This window comes from Camponotus vicinus, unplaced genomic scaffold, assembly GCF_025532165.1.
Source record: "Camponotus vicinus isolate PSW18456_S1 unplaced genomic scaffold, iyCamVici1.0 SCAF_13, whole genome shotgun sequence".
Lineage (NCBI taxonomy): Eukaryota > Metazoa > Arthropoda > Insecta > Hymenoptera > Formicidae > Camponotus > Camponotus vicinus.
This window is the reverse complement of record NW_028141949.1, coordinates 11,470,099-11,492,647: the sequence shown is the minus strand read 5'-3', so window position 1 is coordinate 11,492,647 and position 22,549 is coordinate 11,470,099. Positions and strand designations below refer to the sequence as shown.

Sequence of the window (22,549 nt, the reverse complement as noted above, 5' to 3'; positions counted from 1 at the left end):
GCGGAGAACGGAGCTTGTCGATTCAATCGAGCATCGCATGTTTTATTAAATGACTTATATGTAGACGACATTCTCACGGGAGTCGATAGTGAGCTTGAAGCGATCGAATTGATATCGCCAGCTAGAGGAACTATTGCGCGGAGGCGGGTTCGAGACTCACAAGTGGCGTTCGAATTGCGAGAAGGGTCTGCCTGAGTTACATGCTGCCGATCGAGTGGGGGATTCGCCCGTGATGACGATCGACGCAAATTCTATAAAAACGTTGGGATTGAATTGGCATCCTAGATCAGACATGCTTCAGTTTTCAATCGAGCCTATGACGAGCTCAGTCAATACGAAGCGCGAGGTTTTATCGACGATTTTCAAACTATTTGATCCGCTCGGGATGATCGGTCCTATTTTGACGCGAGCAAAATTAATTATGCAGGAGACGTGGTCGTCCAATCTGGGGTGGGACGAGCCATTGACAGAAAATCTTCGCCGGGCATGGGATATGTATGTGCAAGATTTACAAGGAATTAATACGATTCAAGTACCGCGTAGGGTAATTCAAGGTTCCAGAGCGGTATGATTTAATTTACATGCATTTTGCGACGCTTCTTTAAGGGCTTACGGAGCCTGCATTTATTTACAAACAATCGATGTTGACAATAATTATAGTTCTTCGCTGCTGTGTTCTAAATCGCGAGTGGCTCCAGTTAAAAGTAAAACGATTACGCTGCCTAGGCTCGAGCTGTGCGGGGCAGTCGTTCTTGTAAGATTATTTCAGAACGTAAAAAGGGCACTCAGAATAGAAGTCAGTGAGATGCATGCTTGGAGTGATTCTACGATAATATTGGCATGGATCGCCGGTGATCCTTCGCGTCAAAAATCATTTGTATCAAATCGTGTGGCTGAGATTCAGTCTATTCTTCCGCGTGAGCAGTGGCATCACGTCGACGGAAGCGAGAACCCCGCAGATTTAATTTCGAGGGGTACAAGTCTAAAGAATTTAAAACAGAGCAATGTTTGGTGGAGGGGTCCTGACTGGTTGTCAATTCCGACAATTGTGAACATCAGATATTAAAATCACCGAGTCTCACCGAAGACGACGAGAAGGTTGTTCAAGCCGAACAAGTTTCGGGCGCGCGAACTTTCGCTACTGTTGGCGATTCGGAGAATTTCATAGAAGTTCTACTAAATAATTTTTCGTCGTTGACCAGGATCGAACGCATTTTAGCTTGGGTTATTCGATTCGGATTTAATGTTAAATTAAATCATGACAAGCGTAAGTTCGAGTCTTTGTCGACCGAGGAGATTCGGAACGCGCATCACGTATTAATTTTAGCGGTACAAAGGATTCACTTTTCCGACGTAGTGTCAAACATATCAGCAAAGAGGCAAATTCGAGCCGGCAGCAAATTGTTGTCGCTTAATCCTTTCATAGATGAAAGGGGACTTCTCAGGGTGGGCGGCAGAATTCAAAAACCTCAGGTAGCATTCGAGAAAAAACATCCGATTATTTTGCCATCCGACAGCAGATTCACACGGCTACTGTTTGAGAGAGAACACCGTAGATTGCTGCACATAGGCCCACAGGCATTGTTGTATTCGATTCGAGAAAGTTACTGGCCGCTCAAGGGAAAGAACATCGCACGCAGGGTCACACGCGACTGTAAAATTTGTTTTCGCTGCAATCCGAGACCGTTGTCGCAGATTATGGGACAATTGCCCGCAGATCGAGTCACACCGACACGCCCGTTTTTTGTGACCGGTATAGATTTCGCCGGACCTATTACGACGTTAGTTAATCGAGGCCGCGGAAAGAAGACTAATAAGTCTTACATATCATTGTTTGTATGCTTCACGACAAAGGCGGTTCATCTCGAGGCGGTCAGTGATCTTAGCACAGCGTCATTTATAGCTGCCCTTAGACGTTTTGTGGGACGTCGAGGTTGTCCACAACGCATTTATTGCGACAATGCAACCAACTTTGTCGGATCAAAAAATGAGCTTTGTGCAATATATAGATTATTAGAGAAGGAAAAACACGATGTAATGAACGAATTATGCATTCCGAATAATATTGAATGGAAATTCATTCCACCTTCGTCGCCTCATATGAGGGGATTATGGAAGGCTGGAATAAAATCATGTAAGTTCCATTTAAAACGCGTTATAGGAGAGAGTTTTTTGACCTTCGAGGAATTGGCTACCGTATTGATACAAATTGAAGCATGCCTGAATTTGCGTCCGATTTGTCAAATGCCATCAACAGCTGCAGATTTACAGCCTTTAACACCAGGTCATTTTTTAATTGGTGATTTATTAACGGCTCTCCCAGATATTGACGTAACGGACACCCCTATTAATCGGCTCGATCGTTGGCAGGCGGTTCAGAAAATCGTGCAGGATTTTTGGAATCGATGGAGTAAGGAATACTTGACTTCATTGCAAGGCAGAACCAAGTGGACACGCGAGCGAGATAATCTGACTGTTGACGATGTTGTCTTGATACAAGACAACAACACGCTGCCATTAAGGTGGAAATTAGGCAAGGTCGTTGAAACCCATAAGGGTACTGATAATAGAGTGCGTGTTGTAACCCTTAAAGTCGCGAGTGGAATTTGTAAGCGACCCATCAATAAATTATGTAAACTCCCGTCGAACGATGCGTTACCTGCATTACCTGTAAATGAGTGTAAGGATTAATCGTCATTAATGGTGGGCGGGATGTATAGATTTACAGCGGCTGTGTTCGCGACCTTATTATTGCGTGGGTTATTATTATGTTTGCCGAAGCTTCGGTTAGAGGGGGAATCAACTCGAAGGAATTCGGCAACGGTTGAATTTCAGGGGAGTCTCCGTATTATATTCGATCAACATATCGTTACGGTCGCTCAATTCTGTCTGGATCGCACTCTCTTTGCTTAAACTATTAAAAGAATAGAAATTTATTTGACCGGTGCGCGTATCGCGCTCTACAGTGTACTTGATCCTTAATAAAATTAATTATCAGCGAAATCGTGGACATATACTTATTTACACATTAACACACACACACACACACACACACAAATACAAATAATTAAATAAACAAGTAATTGCGTAATATACTTATTTATATATATATATATATATATATATATATATATATATAAATAAGTCACCAAAACATTGCCAAAAGTATATCAAATGAGATCATTATAATTTTTCTATGACTTAAAAATGACTTTTAGGTGACGTCATAATAATGTCATTATGAGTTTCATGTTCTACCTGGGATACCATCCTCGTCCGTTGAAGAAATTTACGAGACCACGCCTGATTCGTTTGTAACATCGGTCCGACACGAATTAGAAACGTCCGAAGGTCAGAAAACGTTCCGAGATCATTTTGGTCCACTAGCGCAAAAATATATAGGAGCTATCATGAGTGTTGATAAAAATAAGAGTATGGATTACGTCTACGGTGTTAAATTTACCAGCGAAGGAATGATGCTCGGTGATAAACGTTTCGATGTGGACAAGGATGATAATATAATTATCGATGGAATAAAATATACGAGAACCGAAGGTATCTACGATTTGATTTTTAGAAAATTTCCCAATCATAAAAAATATACTTAAGACGATTTGTATAAATATCAAAGTATATTAAAAACAACAAATGCGTATAAACGTGACAACAAAGTTAATAATCCTATTAAAAGTAATAAAGGATACAAGTATAAATATATAATTGCGCCATTATTCCCCGATAGAAAGGTGGGAAGAGGTATAGACGCGCCGCGCACCATGACGCTAAGCGACAATATGATCGATTACGTGCATTGGAACGATCCCAACGAATTGGTAGATCGTTTGCGATTGCTGGACGCCTCGCGTCGAGCCGGCAACAATGCTTACGATAATGAAATCTTGTCAATTATCGAAGAACTTCGCGAGGCCGGCATTATTATAAATTAAATGCGTCGACGATACGTGTCATTCGGTCAATGTTCTCGGTACCGAAATGTCGATTAATAAATTTGGATTATCGCTCGGAACGTCGAATAATTTGTACTATCAATGGAATGGATTATTGAGAAATTACGTTCGCGATAATGCTCTCTGCCAGACTACTACCGGCTTTGACGCAAGGTCGCGCAAGATTCAACGCGTAGCGCAACCGGAAACTGATACTGACGCCGTCAACAAACGATACGTGGATAAACTTTTGAGAGATCGACAGGGAGAAATTGAGCAAAAAATTATCGCGCTCGAAACAAACGTGCAGACGCTACGAATAATGATGGACGAGATAAAGAATGTGCTGAAATATGCAACATCTGACTCGGCACAGTAAACGAGACATACTAATATCGCAATATTAATTATGCCTCGATCAAACGTGCGAGAGAAGAAAAACACCTCCGAAAAGCGACAACTAGTCGAGGAATTACATGCTCCGGCGAGAAGAAATTTTCCACGAAGACGCGTCATTGTACGCGGATACGATGATCTGTGGCATGCGGACGTGGTCGACATGCGTTCGTACTCTCGACTCAACAAGGGTCTTAAATACATACTCACAATTATCGATGTGTTGAGCAAGTATGCGTGGGCCGTACCGCTCAAGAGTAAGAGCGGAAACGAAATGTCCGAAACGATCGCAAAGATTATTGGAGACGATAAAAGGTGTCCGAAAAATTTTCAAACCGACAGAGGAAAAGAATTTTACAACGCGAGTGTGCAGAAACTCATGAAGAAACACAATATTAATCATTACTCGACATATTCCGTTATGAAAGCCTCGGTCGTGGAACGATTCAATCGTACTTTAAAAAACAATATGTGGAAAATGTTTACGTTCAATGGAAATTACAAATGGATCGACGAGCTACCTCGACTCGTTACAGAGTACAATACGCGAAAACATCGCACCATCGGTATGAGACCTGTCGACGTCACTCCGGCGATCGCCGAAAAACTTTTAAATACGGTGTATAGCAACGTAAAAATTGCGACTCCGATAAAATTTAAAGTAGGCGATTCGGTACACGTGAGTAAATACAAGACCATCTTTGAAAAAGGTTTCACACCTAATTGAACGACCGAAGTTTTTAAGATTGTCGAGGTGCAGAAAACTAATCCCGCGACATTCATACTCGAAGATTCGCGTGGAGATCCCGTCGCTGGAGGATTCTGCGAATATTATTTACAACGCGTCGCTAATCCCGACGTATATCTCGTGGAAAAAATTTTGCGGGAAAAGGGTGATGACGTATACGTAAAATGATTGGGAATGGATAAATCACACAACTCTTGGATACATAAAAATAATGTATTGTAAACATTTATTAAAATATATAAAATATATAAAAAATGTGTATAAAATATATAAAATTGTAAACATTTATTAAAATATATAAAATATAATGTATAAAATATAAAATGTATAAAATATAAAAATATAAAAAATAAAAATATGTACATGGTTATGTACAAAATATACAATTACTTAATAAACAAAATATACATTTATTTACAATGATATCCTATAATGTCCCCACAGTAGCGTATCGGTGGTTTCGGGTACGATATATCGCTTGTCGTCGTACGGACTCAGAGCAATTTTTGTCTCGCGGATTATGTATACTTGATGTAATTTCGATCGTATACACGATTGCTGACGCGTCATTTCAATTTCTTCTTTCAAACACCGCGTGTAATCGTCAAACGTTATCGTTTTCGCGACAACGTTGCTCTTGACGCCTTTAACTTTCTTCGTGTCTTTCTTACCATCGACTCGTAACGCGTACATTTTTGCTCTGAGCCCGACAAATTCGGTCATTATGGCACCGTTGTTTTCATCCTTCATTAGACCCGGTACCTTTTTATTTACAAGCGGTATACCGTACACATTGTCTACCGCATAATCGCTCGTGTCGAATCTGCTGACATCGCGCTTCATATTCTCGTACACGTCTTCGCTCAATGTGATATATGAGACTGTCGGTGTCGGTGTACATGACTTTACCTTTGTCGCGATACATTGGCGCCATATACTCGTGATGAAACTCGTACAAACACGTCTTGGATATGTCGAGTATGCATATACCCACGTAAATTGGTTTGTAGAATTTCACCTCGAGATTTCACAATTCCACAGCTATTAAGTTTTCCGAAAAGACGCTTCTGCTGTGGAAATTTGGTTTTGCGATCATTGCCTCTGCGCCGTACCGCCCGTCCCAGTGCGTTATCAGCCTAACATCTACACGATTCCGCACATTTTCCATCGTTTTGCCAAATACCGCATTATTCATTAATTGGTATAAATTTTTTCGAAATCATTTTTAGCCAATGTTCTAAAATGTGTATTTAGTTCTATATAATTTCGAAGCCATGGAGATTGAGAAAACTGTAATATTCGGTGTATTTTTGTGATGCGAAGACCGTGACGCGTACACTGCTGCAGATTGTGGTAGTGTATCACGTAACGCTTCTTATCGTATAATGTTGCGAGCAGCTTGAGCTCTCGCTTACCAGGTGGTTTGTCGCGTGTCGGGCAAAACGATAGGTCAGTGTGCGCATCGTGAAGATGTTGCGGGTACTCGAGATCGACTTCGAGGATATAGCCTGTAGGCGAATCTAGCGCGATCGATGATACGTCAAAATTGGTCACGTCGTCGACCCATCAAAAATTGGTGTAAGACAACGGTTGACACATTGCCCATCCGTACAAATTATTTACATCAAAGTACATCAAGTACGATGATGGTTTCGATGGATCGTACGACTGCATGTATTTGTTATTAGCGCGAGCGTATCTACCCGAACATTGGCTCAGACCACTGCGTATACCACGTACGATGAACATAACCATGTCGATGTCGGTAAGCAATTCGAACGTAATTTTCGTATGCTTCAACATGGCGTCCCACGTGTATCCGGGGAGAGTATAGTAATACGGGGTCGAGTTCGTAACTTTCGATGCAACTATCGCAAAAGTTTTCGAAAATATCGGCTAATAACAAGACATCGATTTTGAGGTATAAATCGCTATATTCGCCTAGTGTTCGAATGGAGAATCACTTCCAGATATTCTCGGCGTGCGCATAATCGCTCTCGGATACAGTTTCGTCGGTCAAGGAACTGTAAAATGATTCGCGCGGTGGTAAACACGTATCATGCAACCTGTCCACAGAATCGATATATTCGTACGGAAATACGCCTTTCCGTGTTAATAAATTGAAATGTTCGGTGGATAAATTTTGAAATTCCGATTTAAAAATTTTGAGTTTATCTTTATCTAAAAATGATGCCAATTTGTCGAGACTCGATGCGAGAAATTTGAATGAATCGATAAAACGTAATTTTACATGAGTTTTTGATTTTTCTTTTTTAAGGTCAACATTTTTGGTAAACGAAATATATTTCTCTTTTGTTATCGGAAGTAACTCGATTTTCCCTTCGAACGATGTGGCTATTTCCTAGATAATGAAATGTGAATCAACCGGATAAATTATGAAAAACTATGGGAATGCAAAAAGATTCTTTATAATTTAAATTGCAATTTGAGTGTGCGGGACCTCTGTATCGTCCGGTCAGATAGCAATGATCGCGTACGCGTGTATCGTCTTCCGCGAATGGTTTTTCACATATATGACATTGAGTGGCGCTATGGAATTTTTCACACTCCTCGGGTGTTAAATCTACCATGGGGACATTAGTAGTTAAAATACTTTTTACACGCAATGCTAAATTTTTAAGGTCTTCGACGAACCATGCTATACAATCGGCACTGCGACGCGAATGGTACGCCGATAATGATTCGTCGAACGAATAATGTACATAATATGCAATACTAAATACCCGATGGTGTTGATACACGTTCTTCTCTTCCTCCGTCTTGGTCAAAACGCATTCCAAATCGGCGTATACGATGAATGGAAGCCGCTCCTTCCGATTAAAGTTGTTAAACTCGAGCCACTTGTCCTTGTCGCTCGGTAACCGGATAGCGCAACCATTCATCTCACAGCAGTCGACCGTATGTGACTGCAACTTGTCGTCGGAACTAAAATAATGCAGGCATCTGTAAAAGAAAAAAATGTTTTAATTAATATTTGAGCAATTTGTTATATAACTTATAATTATTTGAATTATATAAATTAAACTTACCGGTCGCAGATATATTTTTGATTCTTGTGTTTGCTCAGTTGTGAGCTCACGAGCCGCGATAAATTTTTGATCCAAGCGAAATGTCCAACGTTGTTGCCATCTTCCACGTATAGCAGATTCACATGCTTATCCCGCTTTTGCTCCGTAAGATGTATCGGAACAATGCCTTTGTTTTCAATGCTGTACACATTGATCGAAACGTTGTTAACAAGTTCAAATTTCTTAATCTGATTCACAGTCACTGGAAACTCAATGTCCTGGAGATTCAGCACTGTCGCGTAATGCGGATACGATGATTCCCGTTCCGCGTTCCTTTCTGCGGGGTATAGAGCGGAGACCACTGCCCACGCGAAACACGCATTGTCCTTTGATTGCACGTTAATCACCGCTCTTTTCGTCATAATCTCCCGCGGCAATTTAATGTGACATCCCGCGCGCATAGGATTATACTTATTTATATTTACAGTCAAATTAAGTATTCGCGACAATGCCCACCCGCTGTCGCGTTCCTGAAACTCTTCCAGCAATGTTAGGGTGGGCTCGATAACGCGCCGTTCGTACCACTCGCGTAAATCGGATGTGCGAAAGAGTTCATAGTTTCTCGTACTGATACTTTTGTTGGCGCGTTTATCTCCGGTCACGAATTCACCGTTAAATATAGTGTTCACTTTCACATTATAACGTTTCTTCATAATGTTCTTCACATGTTCTAGCACAATGTCTTTGGCGTCCTCGAGAAATTGGCGAGGTTCGATATAATTACAGTTTATCACCGCACCAGTCAATACGCGACTCTCGAACGCCGTATCAATTTCACGCCACACAAGTCCATTTTGACGCGCGCTACATCCGGCACCCGCGTGTACGAAACGTCCGCATAAAGAATTTTTCAAACCTTCGAGACGCGCGATCCGAGCAATCAGCGATTGTCGATTTCCGATCGATAATCGTGGTCGTTTGATCCGACTTTACTCTTCCAACGACTCGATATACGTATCGCATCGTTGCTCCCACACAATGTAGTCTTCCAATGAATTCACCAAAGTGGATTGCTCTCGCAAACTTTGTTCCTCCATATTGTATCAGACTTGCGAAATGCGCTTCCCAATGATAGTTCTGGATGTACTTTAGCGAAAATACTGGTGGGGTGTGCCTCTTTATCATGATTTATATACTGTTTCGTACATATCATCGAACATTCTAGAATGATTTCATCTTAAAAAATTCCACGGAATAGCGTGTGCAATTTAACCTTGATAATTTCACGTTTTGTCACGTACATTTGAAAATTCTAACGTGATTGCATCAGGAGCAGCCGTACATCGGTGCTCGATTTTAGCGCATTCAGCTAAATCTTTGTCTAGGGGTGATGCGCATTTTAACCTTGGCGGTTATTTTTTCGCGTTTTGTCACGTACATTTGAAAAATCTAACGTGATTGCATCAGGAGCAGCCGTACGTCGGCTTGGAAGTTTAGTGCACTCAGCTAAATCTTTGTCTGAATGCTATACAGGATGTCCCATTTTAAGTGTCCACCCCAAATATCTCTCTCATTTTTTATTTTAGAGAAAAATGGTTCAGACATGTTTTGTATGGTTTCGAGGGGGTGTAAAGAAAACACATAATTGTTTCGAAGAAAAAAAATGTAATTGTTAATTGCAAATTACATTTTTTTTCTTCGAAACAACTATGTGTTTTCTTTACACCAATTGATTCCTCTCATTATTTTGTGCATAAAAGTATTAAGGTAAGATAATCGAAAAATGAATGTTTTACAAGATATTTTACGGTTTATGTAAAATTAAGAAATGATTTCAAGCTTTATAACTCGAAAAGTACTTAATGAAAACTAACTTAATTATAGTGTTTTGGAAAGCCCTCGAGATAAGCTACAAGAATGTGTAAAAATATATAGGGTGTTCCATTTAAAAAAATTTAAGTGACCTTCACGTGACCTTCAAATGACTCTTCAAGGTTAAATCAATGGTACCATCTTATGGCCCCCTCGAAACCATACAAAACATGTCTGAACCATTTTTCTCTAAAATCAAAAATGAGAGATATTTGGGGTGGACACTTAAAATGGGACACCCTGTATAGCATTCATCTTCATCGTGCGAATTGCATACTTGGAAAAAGATACGCTCTAACCCCGACGTCGTATAAATATTTGGATATTGGAATAAGCGTTGGAGCTGTATCATACGTGGAGCTGATTCTCGGTGATAATCGAGGCAATCAAATTGTTCGAAATGCATCGAGCATTAAGAAATTAACACTCGAATAAGTGTACTCGAGCAAAAGGAAAAAATAAGGGGGAGTCGGGTCTAACCGTTCATTCGGCGCTCCTGGCAGCCGTTAAAGGATATATCGCTTGTCTGTGCTAACACAAAACAACGCTCGCCCTTCTGGAAAGATCCAAGATTAATAAATAACGCGTTAGGCAGTCAGATTCAAACGGAGCCTAGTAACTGTCGAGTTCCTGAAAAATCGGGACCTTTCCAGAAGGAGCTCGAGTATAAATTAACGCGCTCGGCGAACACGGTTGGTTGTCTCTCCAAGGATCTCGATGCGCTCTTTCGCCCTGTCGGTTTAAATTGTACGTTCCGTTGCTTGCGGATCATAACGATTCTCTCCGTGGCTCACTGATTTAACTTCAACTAGATTCTGGTGTTAGTAATTTGTATGTTAATTGCACAAAGACAGTGGACTTGTAAATAGTTTGAAATAAAGTGTAAGATCCTGTATATATATATATATATATATATATATATATATATATATATATATATACATCTGTAACGATGCACCCCCGAATGCATCGTTTCCCGGCGAATACCAGCCGGAAGCTGCCGCCCGACGAACATCGGTCGGGCAATGGCAGAGGCGCTGTGCGCCCATTTTTAATAACGTAAAGAACAACCGGGTAGGGACTCTCAACTATTGAGACACTGCCGTCGGGAGCCGTTACCGGCGGTTGAAAACCCGCGTTCGGCACCCCGAACTCCCCCGGGCGGATCCGAACCGTTCCGATTTTTACCGCCGCTCGGTGGGGATAATTACCGAATACGCCGGCGCGGGTAATTAGCCAAGTATAAAACGGGCTCTCCACGGCACATCGAGACAGATCCTTCCGATCCTTCTCAAGCAGCCGAGCTCGTCTGAAGACAAGCAAAGCAATCTAGAGAAAATCCTTGCGAAAGTAACAAGGCCTGAAGGTAGTGTGAACGCTGCCTCTGCCGATCGATATCGGCGTCTTTGAACTCGCCTCCGAACCGAGATCCTCATCAGGCATCGCGCCTTCACGGGGTGGAACACGAGCCGCCTCCGACGCTCGCTAGCGTTGCGACGCCTTCCGAAACCTTAACATCCTTAAAGGGGATCGAATCATACTAAATTACTGAAGCACCGGGATTTAAAGCGCCGAACATCTGTGCGGTAAACATCGGCCGAAAGAAACGCGGGCAAAAACGCGCCCGACGGGTTGCAAAAACGCGATAACGCGCCGATACCGAGAATCGGGCAAGTGCGCCCAGATATTAAATCGATATTCTTGTCGAACGCGCATACACACACACACAACACCTTTGTACATTAACATATATACACGCGCATACACTCACACACACATTTGTACATTATCGTTATACACGCGCATACACACACACACATCTTTGTACATTAACATATATACACGCGCATACACTCACACACACATTTGTACATATACACCGAAACAATAAATCCATTATTTCACACATATATACGTCACCGAATTATTTGATTTCCGCCACCTGGATCCGACGGCTATCCGTATAATTCAGATTTCGCGGTATACGAAAAACCGCCCGTTACACATCTCGTTATCGAGACTTCTCGTTTTCTCTCGCTTCCTCCTCGGAGTCGTTCGTTCTCATGCCGCTCTCATTCTTCGGCCCATTTCGCCGAGTTATCGCAACCATTTGTTGGTCCTTCGAGCCGGATCTTTTCCCGGTGTCCTATGAATGAGTGCAGTGGGACTCTCAGTGCCTTCCCGGAGGAATTGGAAGAAATAAAATGGAAGCTGAGGACATCATTCAAAGTCAGCGTGAGTTACACGGATGAATAGCTCGCGCCGTCGAAAATCTAAACAAACTCGGCCAGGCGAACATCACGGCTGGAGCTGTCCAGACCCGGCTGACTGGCCTGGAAAAGTGTTGGGCGACTTTCGAGGCTCAACACGCTCTCCTCCGAGCCCAGCACCGCGAGGAGATCTACAAGCATGAGTATATGAAGAAGGATTATGCCTCAATCATGGAGGAAGCCTATTATCAAAACAAGGATACGTTACTTGATTACGCGGCGCGATTCCCGAGCCCGGCGACCGCGACCTCCGCGAGCGGCAATGGGACGGTTCCACACCGGACGATCCTACCTCGGATCCAGCTGCCGCCCTTCACTGGCAAGTACGACGAGTGGAACTCCTTCCGGGACCTCTTCACATCCATCATCAGGCAGGATAACTCCATTGCGCCGGTGGAGAAGCTGCATTACCTGAAGTCGTGCCTGAAAGGGGAAGCCGAGCTGTTAGTGCGGAATTTACCAACCACGGCAGAGAATTTCGAGCGCGCATGCGCTCTACTTACAAGCCGGTTCGAGAACAAAAGACTCCTGGTGCGTTCCTATCTTGGCCAGTTCACTGCCCTGCAGAAGCTAAAAGGTGAGTCCGTCTCTGAATTGAGTAATCTGTGCAACCGCGTGCGGACCACCGTAGATTCACTGGCCAGCATAGGTCGGCCTATCATCAGCAGCGAGGATTATTTCGTCCACTCGGTCATCGAGCTTCTCGATACGCGATCGCGCCGCGAGTGGGAGAACCATGTGAGCGATACAACCGAACCGCCGAAGTGCTCGGAATTGATGCGCTTCCTGGAGCGTCGCCTTCAAACTCTGGAGGCTTTGCAGCCGGCCAAAGCCGCGGAGACGAGCTCAAGCAAAACGGGCGTCAACGCGACGCGACAAACTCGCACCCTGCACGCGCGCAAACAGGAGTCAAAGCGCGGGCGTTGCTCCCTTTGCAGCAAGGACCATTACATCATGCTGTGTGATGTCTTCAAGGCCAAGACCGCCGACGAGAGGAAGCAGCACGTGACGGCCAACGCACTGTGCCTCAACTGCCTCGGACGGCATCAGTTGAGCGAGTGCACCTCGCAGAAGACGTGCATGGTTTGGGGCGTATCCCGATTGGACACGTAACGATTCGACACCGCTCGATTGGACACGCATTATTGGACACGTTTTATTGGACACCGCTCGATTGGACACCGCACGATTCGACACCGCACGATTCGACACTGCACGATTGGACACGCACATTGCACGATTGGACACGGCAGCATTGGACACTGCACGATTGGACACGTACATTGCACGATTGGACACCGCACGATTGGACACCGCACGATTGGACACAGCACGATTCGACACCGCACGATTCGAAACCGCACGATTGGACACCGCACGATTGGACACCGCACGATTGGACACCGCACGGTTGGACACCGCACGGTTGGACATCGTACGATTGGACACCGCACGATTGGACACCGCACGATTGGACACGCATTATTGGACACGTTTTATTGGACACCGCTCGATTGGACACCGCACGATTCGACACCGCACGATTCGACACTGCACGATTGGACACGCACATTGCACGATTGGACACGTTTTATTGGACACCGCTCGATCGGACACCGCACGATTCGACACCGCACGATTCGACACTGCACGATTGGACACGCACATTGCACGATTGGACACGGCAGCATTGGACACTGCACGATTGGACACGTACATTGCACGATTGGACACCGCACGATTGGACACCGCACGATTCGACACGCACGATTCGACACCGCACGATTCGACACCGCACGATTCGACACCGCACGATTCGACACCGTACGATTCGACACGCACGATTCGACACCGCACGATTCGACACCGCACATTTGGACATGTATGCACCCCGCCGGTAGGGATGCCTACGATAGGGTGCAACTTTCCACGCGAAGCGAGGTTCCACTTTGCAACTTTTCACGCGAAGCGAGGGGGACGGGGTGGGTGCGGGAGGGGGGCCGAAGGCCCCCCTTGCACCCCCCCGTGTGTGTGTGTGTGTGTGTCTGCTCCATGCTCTTTGTGCGGTGTCGAATCGTGCGTGTCGAATCGTGCGGTGTCGAATCGTGCGTGTCGAATCGTGCGGTGTCGAATCGTGCGGTGTCGAATCGTGCGGTGTCGAATCGTGCGGTGTCCAATCGTGCGGTGTCCAATCGTGCGGTGTCCAACCGTGCGGTGTCCAACCGTGCGGTGTCCAATTATGCGGTGTCCAATCGTGCGGTTTCGAATTGTGCGGTGTTGAATCTTGCGTGTCGAATCGTGCGGTGTCCAATCGTGCGGTGTCCAACCGTGCGGTGTCCAATTGTTCGATGTCCAATCATGCGGTGTCGAATCGTGCGGTGTCGAATCATGCTGTGTCCAATCGTGCGGTGTCCAATGCTGCCGTGTCCAATCGTGCAATGTACGTGTCCAATCGTGCAGTGTCCAATGCTGCCGTGTCCAATCGTGCAATGTGCGTGTCCAATCGTGCAGTGTCGAATCGTGCGGTGTCGAATCGTGCGGTGTCCAATCGAGCGGTGTCCAATAAAACGTGTCCAATAATGCGTGTCCAATCGAGCGGTGTCGAATAGTTACGTGTCCAAAAGGAGGTCACCCCATGGTTTGCAGCGGTCGTCATCATTCGTCGTTGCATGACGCCTGCGGAATCACGACGGGCGAGACGTCTGTTCACCTCGCGCGATGACCGCCCGAGAAGGCGGTGGTGGTGCTGCTCGCCACCGCTCGTGTTCGCGTTGCCGACCGGTTCGGCACCCTCCATACTGTTCGTGCGCTCGTCGATCCGGGCTCGGAATCATCACTAGTTTCGGAGTCATTAGCGCAGCGCTTGAAGTTACCCCGGGCCTCTGCTTCTGTTGCGGTCTTCGGGATAGGCGGGGTCCAGACCGGCCGAGCGCGCGGTCGTATGTATCTAAAGGTCTCACCTCAGAGTGGCGGGGCTTCGTTCGACGTCGCAGCCTTGATCCTACCGCAGCTCACAATTTACGACGGCCGGATAGGGGCGAATCCTCAGGACTGGCCACACCTCAGCGGGCTGGAGCTCGCCGATCCGGACTTCCTGGCAGCTGACCCCGTGGAGCTGTTACTGGGAGCGGACATTCACGCCTCCATTATCCGCGACGGACTCCGAAGAAGCAGGCCGCAAACACCTGTGGCACAACAGACCACATTAGGTTGGATACTGTCCGGCCCTGCCGGGCATACCCCAGCCTCAACCAGAGCGGCAATTCACCACTGTCAGTCAGGGGAAGATCTGACCGCGCTGGTGCAGCGATTCTGGTGGCAAGAGGAGCTACCCAGCACTACAGCCCCCCTTTCTTACGAGGATCGGGAATGCGAGGACCACTTCCGGCGCACGCATAAACGCTCCGCGGACGGTCGGTACGTCGTCCGACTCCCGATCAAGGAGCCGCTGCCGGACTTCGCTGGGACACGCACAACAGCCGTGCGCGTCCTTCTCGGCATGGAGCAAAGGTTCGCTAAAGATACGGACCTGCACGACCTCTACCTCGAGTTCATGCGACAGTACGAAGCTCTCGGACATATGACTCGAGTGGGCTGCCCTTCGGCGGACGGTAATAGAATAAGCTTTTTCCCTCACTACGGCGTCCTGAAGGAGGCCAGCACGACGTCCAAACTATGCGTCGTGTTCAATGGGTCGACTCCGAATCCAACCGGACGCACCCTGAATCAATGTCTTATGGTAGGGCCGAGTTTGCTGCCCTCACTCGCCGACGTCATCCTGCGCTGGCGCCGTCATCGATTCGTCATCGCCGCGGACATCGAGAAGATGTACCGACAGATCCTGATGCATCCGGAGGACCGAGACCTGCAAAGAATTATTTGGCGTCGAAGACCGGAGGACGAGCTCGAAGAGTTTCAACTGAACACGGTTACTTACGGTTTGTCCAGCGCGCCGTTCTTGGCCATGCGTACGCTAAGTCAGCTGGCCAGCGATGAGAGTGAGCGATACCCCATCGCAGCGGACGCCCTGCAGCGGGACGTCTACATGGATGATGTATTTTCCGGCACGACGACCCTAGAGGAAGCACAGGAACTCCAACTCCAATTGTTCGGCCTCTGCATGGCGGGCGGATTCCCGTTCCGAAAGTGGTCGGCGAACGACGCGGCGGTACTCACGGGCATTCCGGCGGAGCATCTGGCACAACGAGAGGCACGCGCCTGGCAGCTCAACGAAGCTCACTCGACGCTGGGATTAAGGTGGCATCCACGGACGGACGACTTTTCATTTGCCACGAGTCGCATCTCCGTCATGACCTTCACAAAAAGGTCTGTGCTTTCGCTTACGGCGCGACTCTTCGACCCTCTCGGATGGCTGGCGCCAACCGTCGTGGGCGCTAAGATTGCTATTCAGAGCACCTGGCTCCAGGGACTGACCTGGGACGAACCCCTGGATGACGGCTTAGCCGGCTACTGGCGTCGATTCCAGGTGAGCTCCCACTTCTAGAGGCGGTTCGAGTGCCTCAGTGGATCGGGCTATCCGCAATGGAAGACAGCATAGAGCTCCACGGGTTCGCCGACGCTTCGGAGCGCGCATTCGCCGCGGTGCTCTACCTGCGAGGACGAATCAGTCGATCATGGCGAACAACATTATTGGCCGCCAAAACCAAGGTGGCGCCCATTAAGCGGGTGACGTTGCCACGACTGGAGCTGTGTGCCGCGGTGCTCTTGACTCGTTTGGCCACACATCTTCGGACAACGCTCGGATTAGAGCGGAAGCCGCTACATTGCTGGACTCCACCGTGACCCTGGGATGGATCAAGGGTCATCCGACTAGATGGAGGATCTACGTAGCCAACCGTGTAGCCGAGATCCAGACTTCGGTCCCCTGTGGCATCACGTTCCCGGCTCAGACAATCCGGCGGACTGTGCGTCTCGGGGACTATCGCCGGGCAGCCTGGTGAGACATGAGCTTTGGTGGCACGGCCCCCCTTGGTTGTCGGCGGAGGCCTCAGCCTGGTGGACCTACATAGATGATCAGAATAAGGAACTACCGGAGAGACGCACCTTAACATTCACGATGGCGATTGCCGAGTCCCCTGAAGAGGAGCCGGGAGAGTTGCTGCGGTTTTCCTCCTGGCATCGTCTCCTCCGGGTCACGGCTTGGTGCAGAAGGTGGCTGAGGCTCCGGGGCAACGCCGGAGCGACAGGCCCTGCGTCGGCGCGGGACGAAGTGGGGGACACCCTATCGGCGATGGAATTGAAGGAACCAAGGCAGCTGTGGATCCGCCGCGTCCAGGCGCTGAAATTCAAGGCAGAATTAGATGCGCTACGACAGGGACGCGCGCTTAAGGGTTCGAGCAAACTCACCTCCTTCAATCCTTTTTCAGACGCCCAAGGTCTACTACGAGTGGGAGGACGTCTCAAGCACAGCCTGCTGAACTGGGACGAGCGCCATCCAGTGATACTGCCCGCAGACTCACATCTCATCAGACTGGTACTGGAGGCCTGCCACCTGCGGGCATTGCATGGCGGAGTACAACTGACTTTGAGTCTGGTTCGCCAGCTCTATTGGGTGCCGCGAGGCCGAGCACTGGTGAAGCAGGTGATCCAGCGGTGCATCGCTTGCGTGCGTTGGCGGGCGGTCACTCCACAACAATTGATGGGAAGCCTCCCTCGGGAACGAGTAACTCCGGGACGCCCGTTCCTCAACACCGGCGTGGACTACGCCGGACCGATACAGCTGCGGATCACCAAGGGACGAGGGCACCGCTCGTATCGAGCATTCGTGGCCATCTTCGTTTGCCTCAGCACGTGAGCCGTCCACTTAGAGGTGGTTTCGGATTACACAGCGGACGCATTCCTTGCTGCGCTGCGGCGGTTCGTGTCCGTCGCGGGCTGTGCAGCACGATCTGGAGCGACTGCGGGACTACCTTCGTGGGAACAGATCGCCAGTTGCGGAACCTTTTCGCCGCGAGCGGCCCCGGGCGACGGCGGATCATCGACGGACTTGCTTCCGAGCGGATCCAGTGGCGATTCAACCCACCAGCAGCGCCGCATTTCGGTGGGATCTGGGAGGCCGCCGTGAAGTCGGTCAAGCATCACCTGCGGCGGGTGTTGGGCGACACTATGCTCACATATAAGGAAATGTCGACCCTCCTCGCTCAGATCGAGGCCTGCCTGAACTCACGACCTCTCCAGGCCCTCAATGATGACCCGGAGGACTTGGTCGCGCTGATTCCTGGACACTTTCTGGTCGGGTCCGCTTTCACCGCCGTGCCGGAACCCTCGCTGAGCGATCAACCCGACAATCGAATCTCACGGTGGCAGTTGCTGCAGCGAATGAGGCATCACTTCTGGGAGCGCTAGTCCCGGGAGTATCTCCATTCGATCGCACACAGACCAAAATGGTGACGACAGGAGCTGAGCTTCGAGGTCGGTCGGCTGTGCCTCATTCGGAGCGAAAACACGCCGCCCACACGGTGGCCTCTGGCCCGCATTGTCCGCACGCATCCCGGTGATGATGGACTCGTCCGCGTGGTCACCGTCCGCACAGCCTCCTCGCAATTTACACGGCCGATCGCGAAGCTCATTCTCCTACCGGTGAGCCACGCTAAGACAGAAGAAATTCAGTGAATTTAAATGCAAATAGCCGTAGTGATAGATTTAAGTTACGAAGTATTTAATCAAGGTATCGATGCATTAATAATTACCTGTGTGAAATTCTTGTAAATCAATGTTCGCGATCCGTACCGCCTTATCCCTTGCGCCCTTAATTCGCGGTCACTTAGGAGAAAAAAACCCCCCTCCGAGACCCTGCCATCTCTATGTAATCTTTCGCCCGAAGCCTCGGGCAAGGCGGGCGGGATGTTCGAAATGCATCGAGCATTAAGAAATTAACACTCGAATAAGTGTACTCAAGCAAAAGGAAAAAAAAGGGGGAGTCGCGCCCAACCGTTCATTCGGCGCTCCTGGCAGCCGTTAAAGGATATATCGCTTGTCTGTGCTAACACAAAACAACGCTCGCCCTTCTGGAAAGATCCAAGATTAATAAATAACGCGTTAGGCAGTCAGATTCAAACGGAGCCTAGTAACTGTCGAGTTCCTGAAAAATCGGGACCTTTCCAGAAGGAGCTCGAGTATAAATTGACGCGCTCGGCGAACACGGTTGGTTGTCTCTCCAAGGATCTCGATGCGCTCTTTCGCCCTGTCGGTTTAAATTGTACGTTCCGATGCTTGCGGATCATAACGATTCTCTCCGTGGCTCACTGATTTAAGATAGTTGTACCCCAAAATCAAAATGTTGAAAATTTGCTGATTTTTTAGCAAAATTTATTTTTGTTGTAAACAAAACGTACGTGAAATTTTGGATCGATTGCCCGTACAGTTTTCTAGATATTCACAGTCAAAGTTCTTACTTTTCATAATGATTAACATAAGGCAAATGGTGTTGACAACGACAAAACGTGTATTTTTATTTTTTGTAAATGACGAAACATTGAAATTTACTCCAAAATTCGCACAAAACTAGTTAAAACCTTTATGAAGAGGATATTTTTTTTGGGGAAGGGCCATCCATACAGTTGTAGAGTAATATTAATCCAAAAATTGACATTAATCTATTTTCGGGGTATCTCGATGAACAACTGCTGAAGGAATTGTACACGTGGCAACGTTGCCTGACCGCGCGGCGCTCGATTCAAACCGATCGAAACATGGTTTGGTTACTAGGTATTTAAGAAAAAAGCAAATATGTTCATGTAAAAATATAAACGATTTATTTCAATAAATATATTTGTAATAACATTATTTAGATTTATTTTGACGCATTTTTAACAATTTCAATAAATACATTTGTAATAATATTCTTTACATCTATTTTGATGCATTTTTAATAATTTCAATAAATTTTTGTATTATATCAGCATTATTAGTAACGTGAGGTTTTTTGTTGTCCTTTTTTTCTGATAAAAAAGAAATGAGCGAGTTTTCCCCATCTCTCGTATAAATTTCTTTTAACTGCTCAAAAGAAATATCAAGCGATGCAATTTTTCTTATCATATAATTAGATAAAATGGATTTAAATATAGATAGGTTATTAACTTTGGAATGTATCACAGATTTGTCAGTATAATCTGTTACTTTCATTTCGAATCTCTTTACATTTTTTAATATAAGGCTCACAGGAAAATTTGCAACAACTAATTGTTGTAATATTGATACAGCAAATACAGCTTCATGATAATTTTCATTTTTGGAGTGATTTTCCAATAAATCTTCAGCTAATTTAGATAACGTACACATACCTTTTCCCTTACGATCAGGAAATTTTTGTCTAAATAACTGTAAACTGTCACAAAACCCATAAACGATCGACTTAAAACAATCATTTAGCGAATATTTTATACATTCTCTTAAAAAAAACGATATATCGAAAGAAGCATTATGTGCTATCAATATACATTTTTTACTTTTACCTACTTTACATAAAAATGCATAAAACGTCTGTAATGCATCCACCATAGACAACGTAAGTAATTTTTCATTTCGTAAATATAGTTCCCTTCCGATATTGTGTAAGCCATTGATTTCAGAAGCAAACTTATCTACATCTTGAGTGGGCGTTACATAAACCGAAAATACATTTTCTTGAACTATAGCAGCAAGTTGTAAAATATCTGAATTTTTCTTTCGGCCTGAAGTTTCTAAATCAAATACAACCATCTTATAATCTTCTTTTAAATCTGTATTTTCAATTACTTCATTGAGACTCGATTTTTCATTGTTGCTACGTTTTTCAAAAGCTACATTAGACTTATAAGTAATACCTTCCTCTTTTTCATTGACTACTCGCAATTTTTCTCTTTCTTGTCTCAGCTCGTTTCTTCTCCGCTTAGACGTTGTATATTGAGATTTTATAGATTTGGTTACGTTAATTTTATCTAATTTATTACAATGACTTAGCATGTGACTAGTGATTGGAAGATTGATTGATTCTTTTAAATCTTTCAAGTACATATTTCCATCATTCTTTACTAAAACAGCACTAGCTACTCGAATATCGCCAGATGTACTTGTACTGTAACTTTTATTTTTTGGAAATTTTCGTGTAACTGTATGGTTAAAAGCTTCATTAGCTTGGCTAGAAGCAGAAATGCAATATTTAAATGCATTATCAGCATAAACAGAAAAAATTTCCTTTAAGTCTTCATAAAACTGTTCGTTTGTGATGGTAAATTTTAGTTTATACAGCTCAGCATTATTGCCAGAAACTTTTTTGCACCAACGACCGCAATTTTCATGTTTGTTATATAGATGGTCAGGAATACAGCGGACGTTATTGGCTAATTCTATACTATTGCCTTTATTTTGCGCAATGGCATAGCTAAAGCATTTTTTTATGTGCGATATAAATCCTTTTTTTCTTAACTGGCTATGTTTACATTGCAGACCATAAATTTTTTTTGAAAAATTTTTTTTCACATGGTTCATATCTGCTAATTTATAAATTGCACTTCCTTTATTCTTTTTATTAACGGCAGGCATTAGAGAACTATCTTCATCTCCAAACACTAATTTCACTTCCAAATTAGCCTCTTTTAAAATATTACTATCAGCAATAAGATCGGAACCGGCATCAGCTTCCATTGCTTTTGCACTGCCAGTGAAACTTTGTCGGCAATCGTGTTTATCCTTCGCTCGTCCCAGGCTGCATAAACGGCATTTTCTGTTACGTGTACGATAATCCAATATTTTTTTGGATAAGAAACCTATTATTGCCCCGTATCCATTCAAGCTGTCGTAATTTCTACCGTTTCCGCGTTTCAACCAACCCATATCGTAAGAAACAATGACATTGACAATGTTGCCTAGTTTTGTCAAAATCTTGACTGTTATTATTATTATCAGCTGCAATTGCTTCATTAATATTGAGGAAAAACTCTTCTTGAATTTCAATCGGCCTGTAAATGAATAATTTAACAAAGATGATGTATTCAATGTGATTTTTATTTGACACACACAATTAAACAGTTTATTATTTTATTTATATGTTCATTTATTCGTTGTAAATATGACTGCATACACACAAGTAGAATTTAAATATAATACTAACATTGTTAAATGTAAGATGAAAAGATTGTATAAATCATTATGTCGATGCAAAAATTAATTTCATACATTTTGTACAATTTCGGTTTATGTACGGTTTTCATCATGAAAAATAATCAAAAAACTAAACAATACAATCCTACACATTACTTCTTGCTATACGTAGGCTACTTCAGACTA

General features: G+C 45.3%; 2 protein-coding genes across 2 annotated transcripts in view; one reads left to right on the top strand and one right to left on the bottom strand.

Annotated features, from left to right (window-relative positions):
• LOC145964585 (aminopeptidase N-like) overlaps window positions 1-22,549 on the top strand; it is a 59,663-nt gene that overhangs the window by 11,141 nt on the left and 25,973 nt on the right. The window lies entirely within an intron of this gene.
• Window positions 7,729-8,581, bottom strand: LOC145964587 (uncharacterized). Its single transcript, XM_083087535.1, has 3 exons — window positions 8,142-8,581; window positions 7,836-8,055; window positions 7,729-7,764 (listed from the first exon to the last, which is right to left on the bottom strand). Exons 1-3 carry the CDS (start codon window positions 8,579-8,581, stop codon window positions 7,729-7,731), a joined length of 696 nt encoding a protein of 231 aa, XP_082943661.1.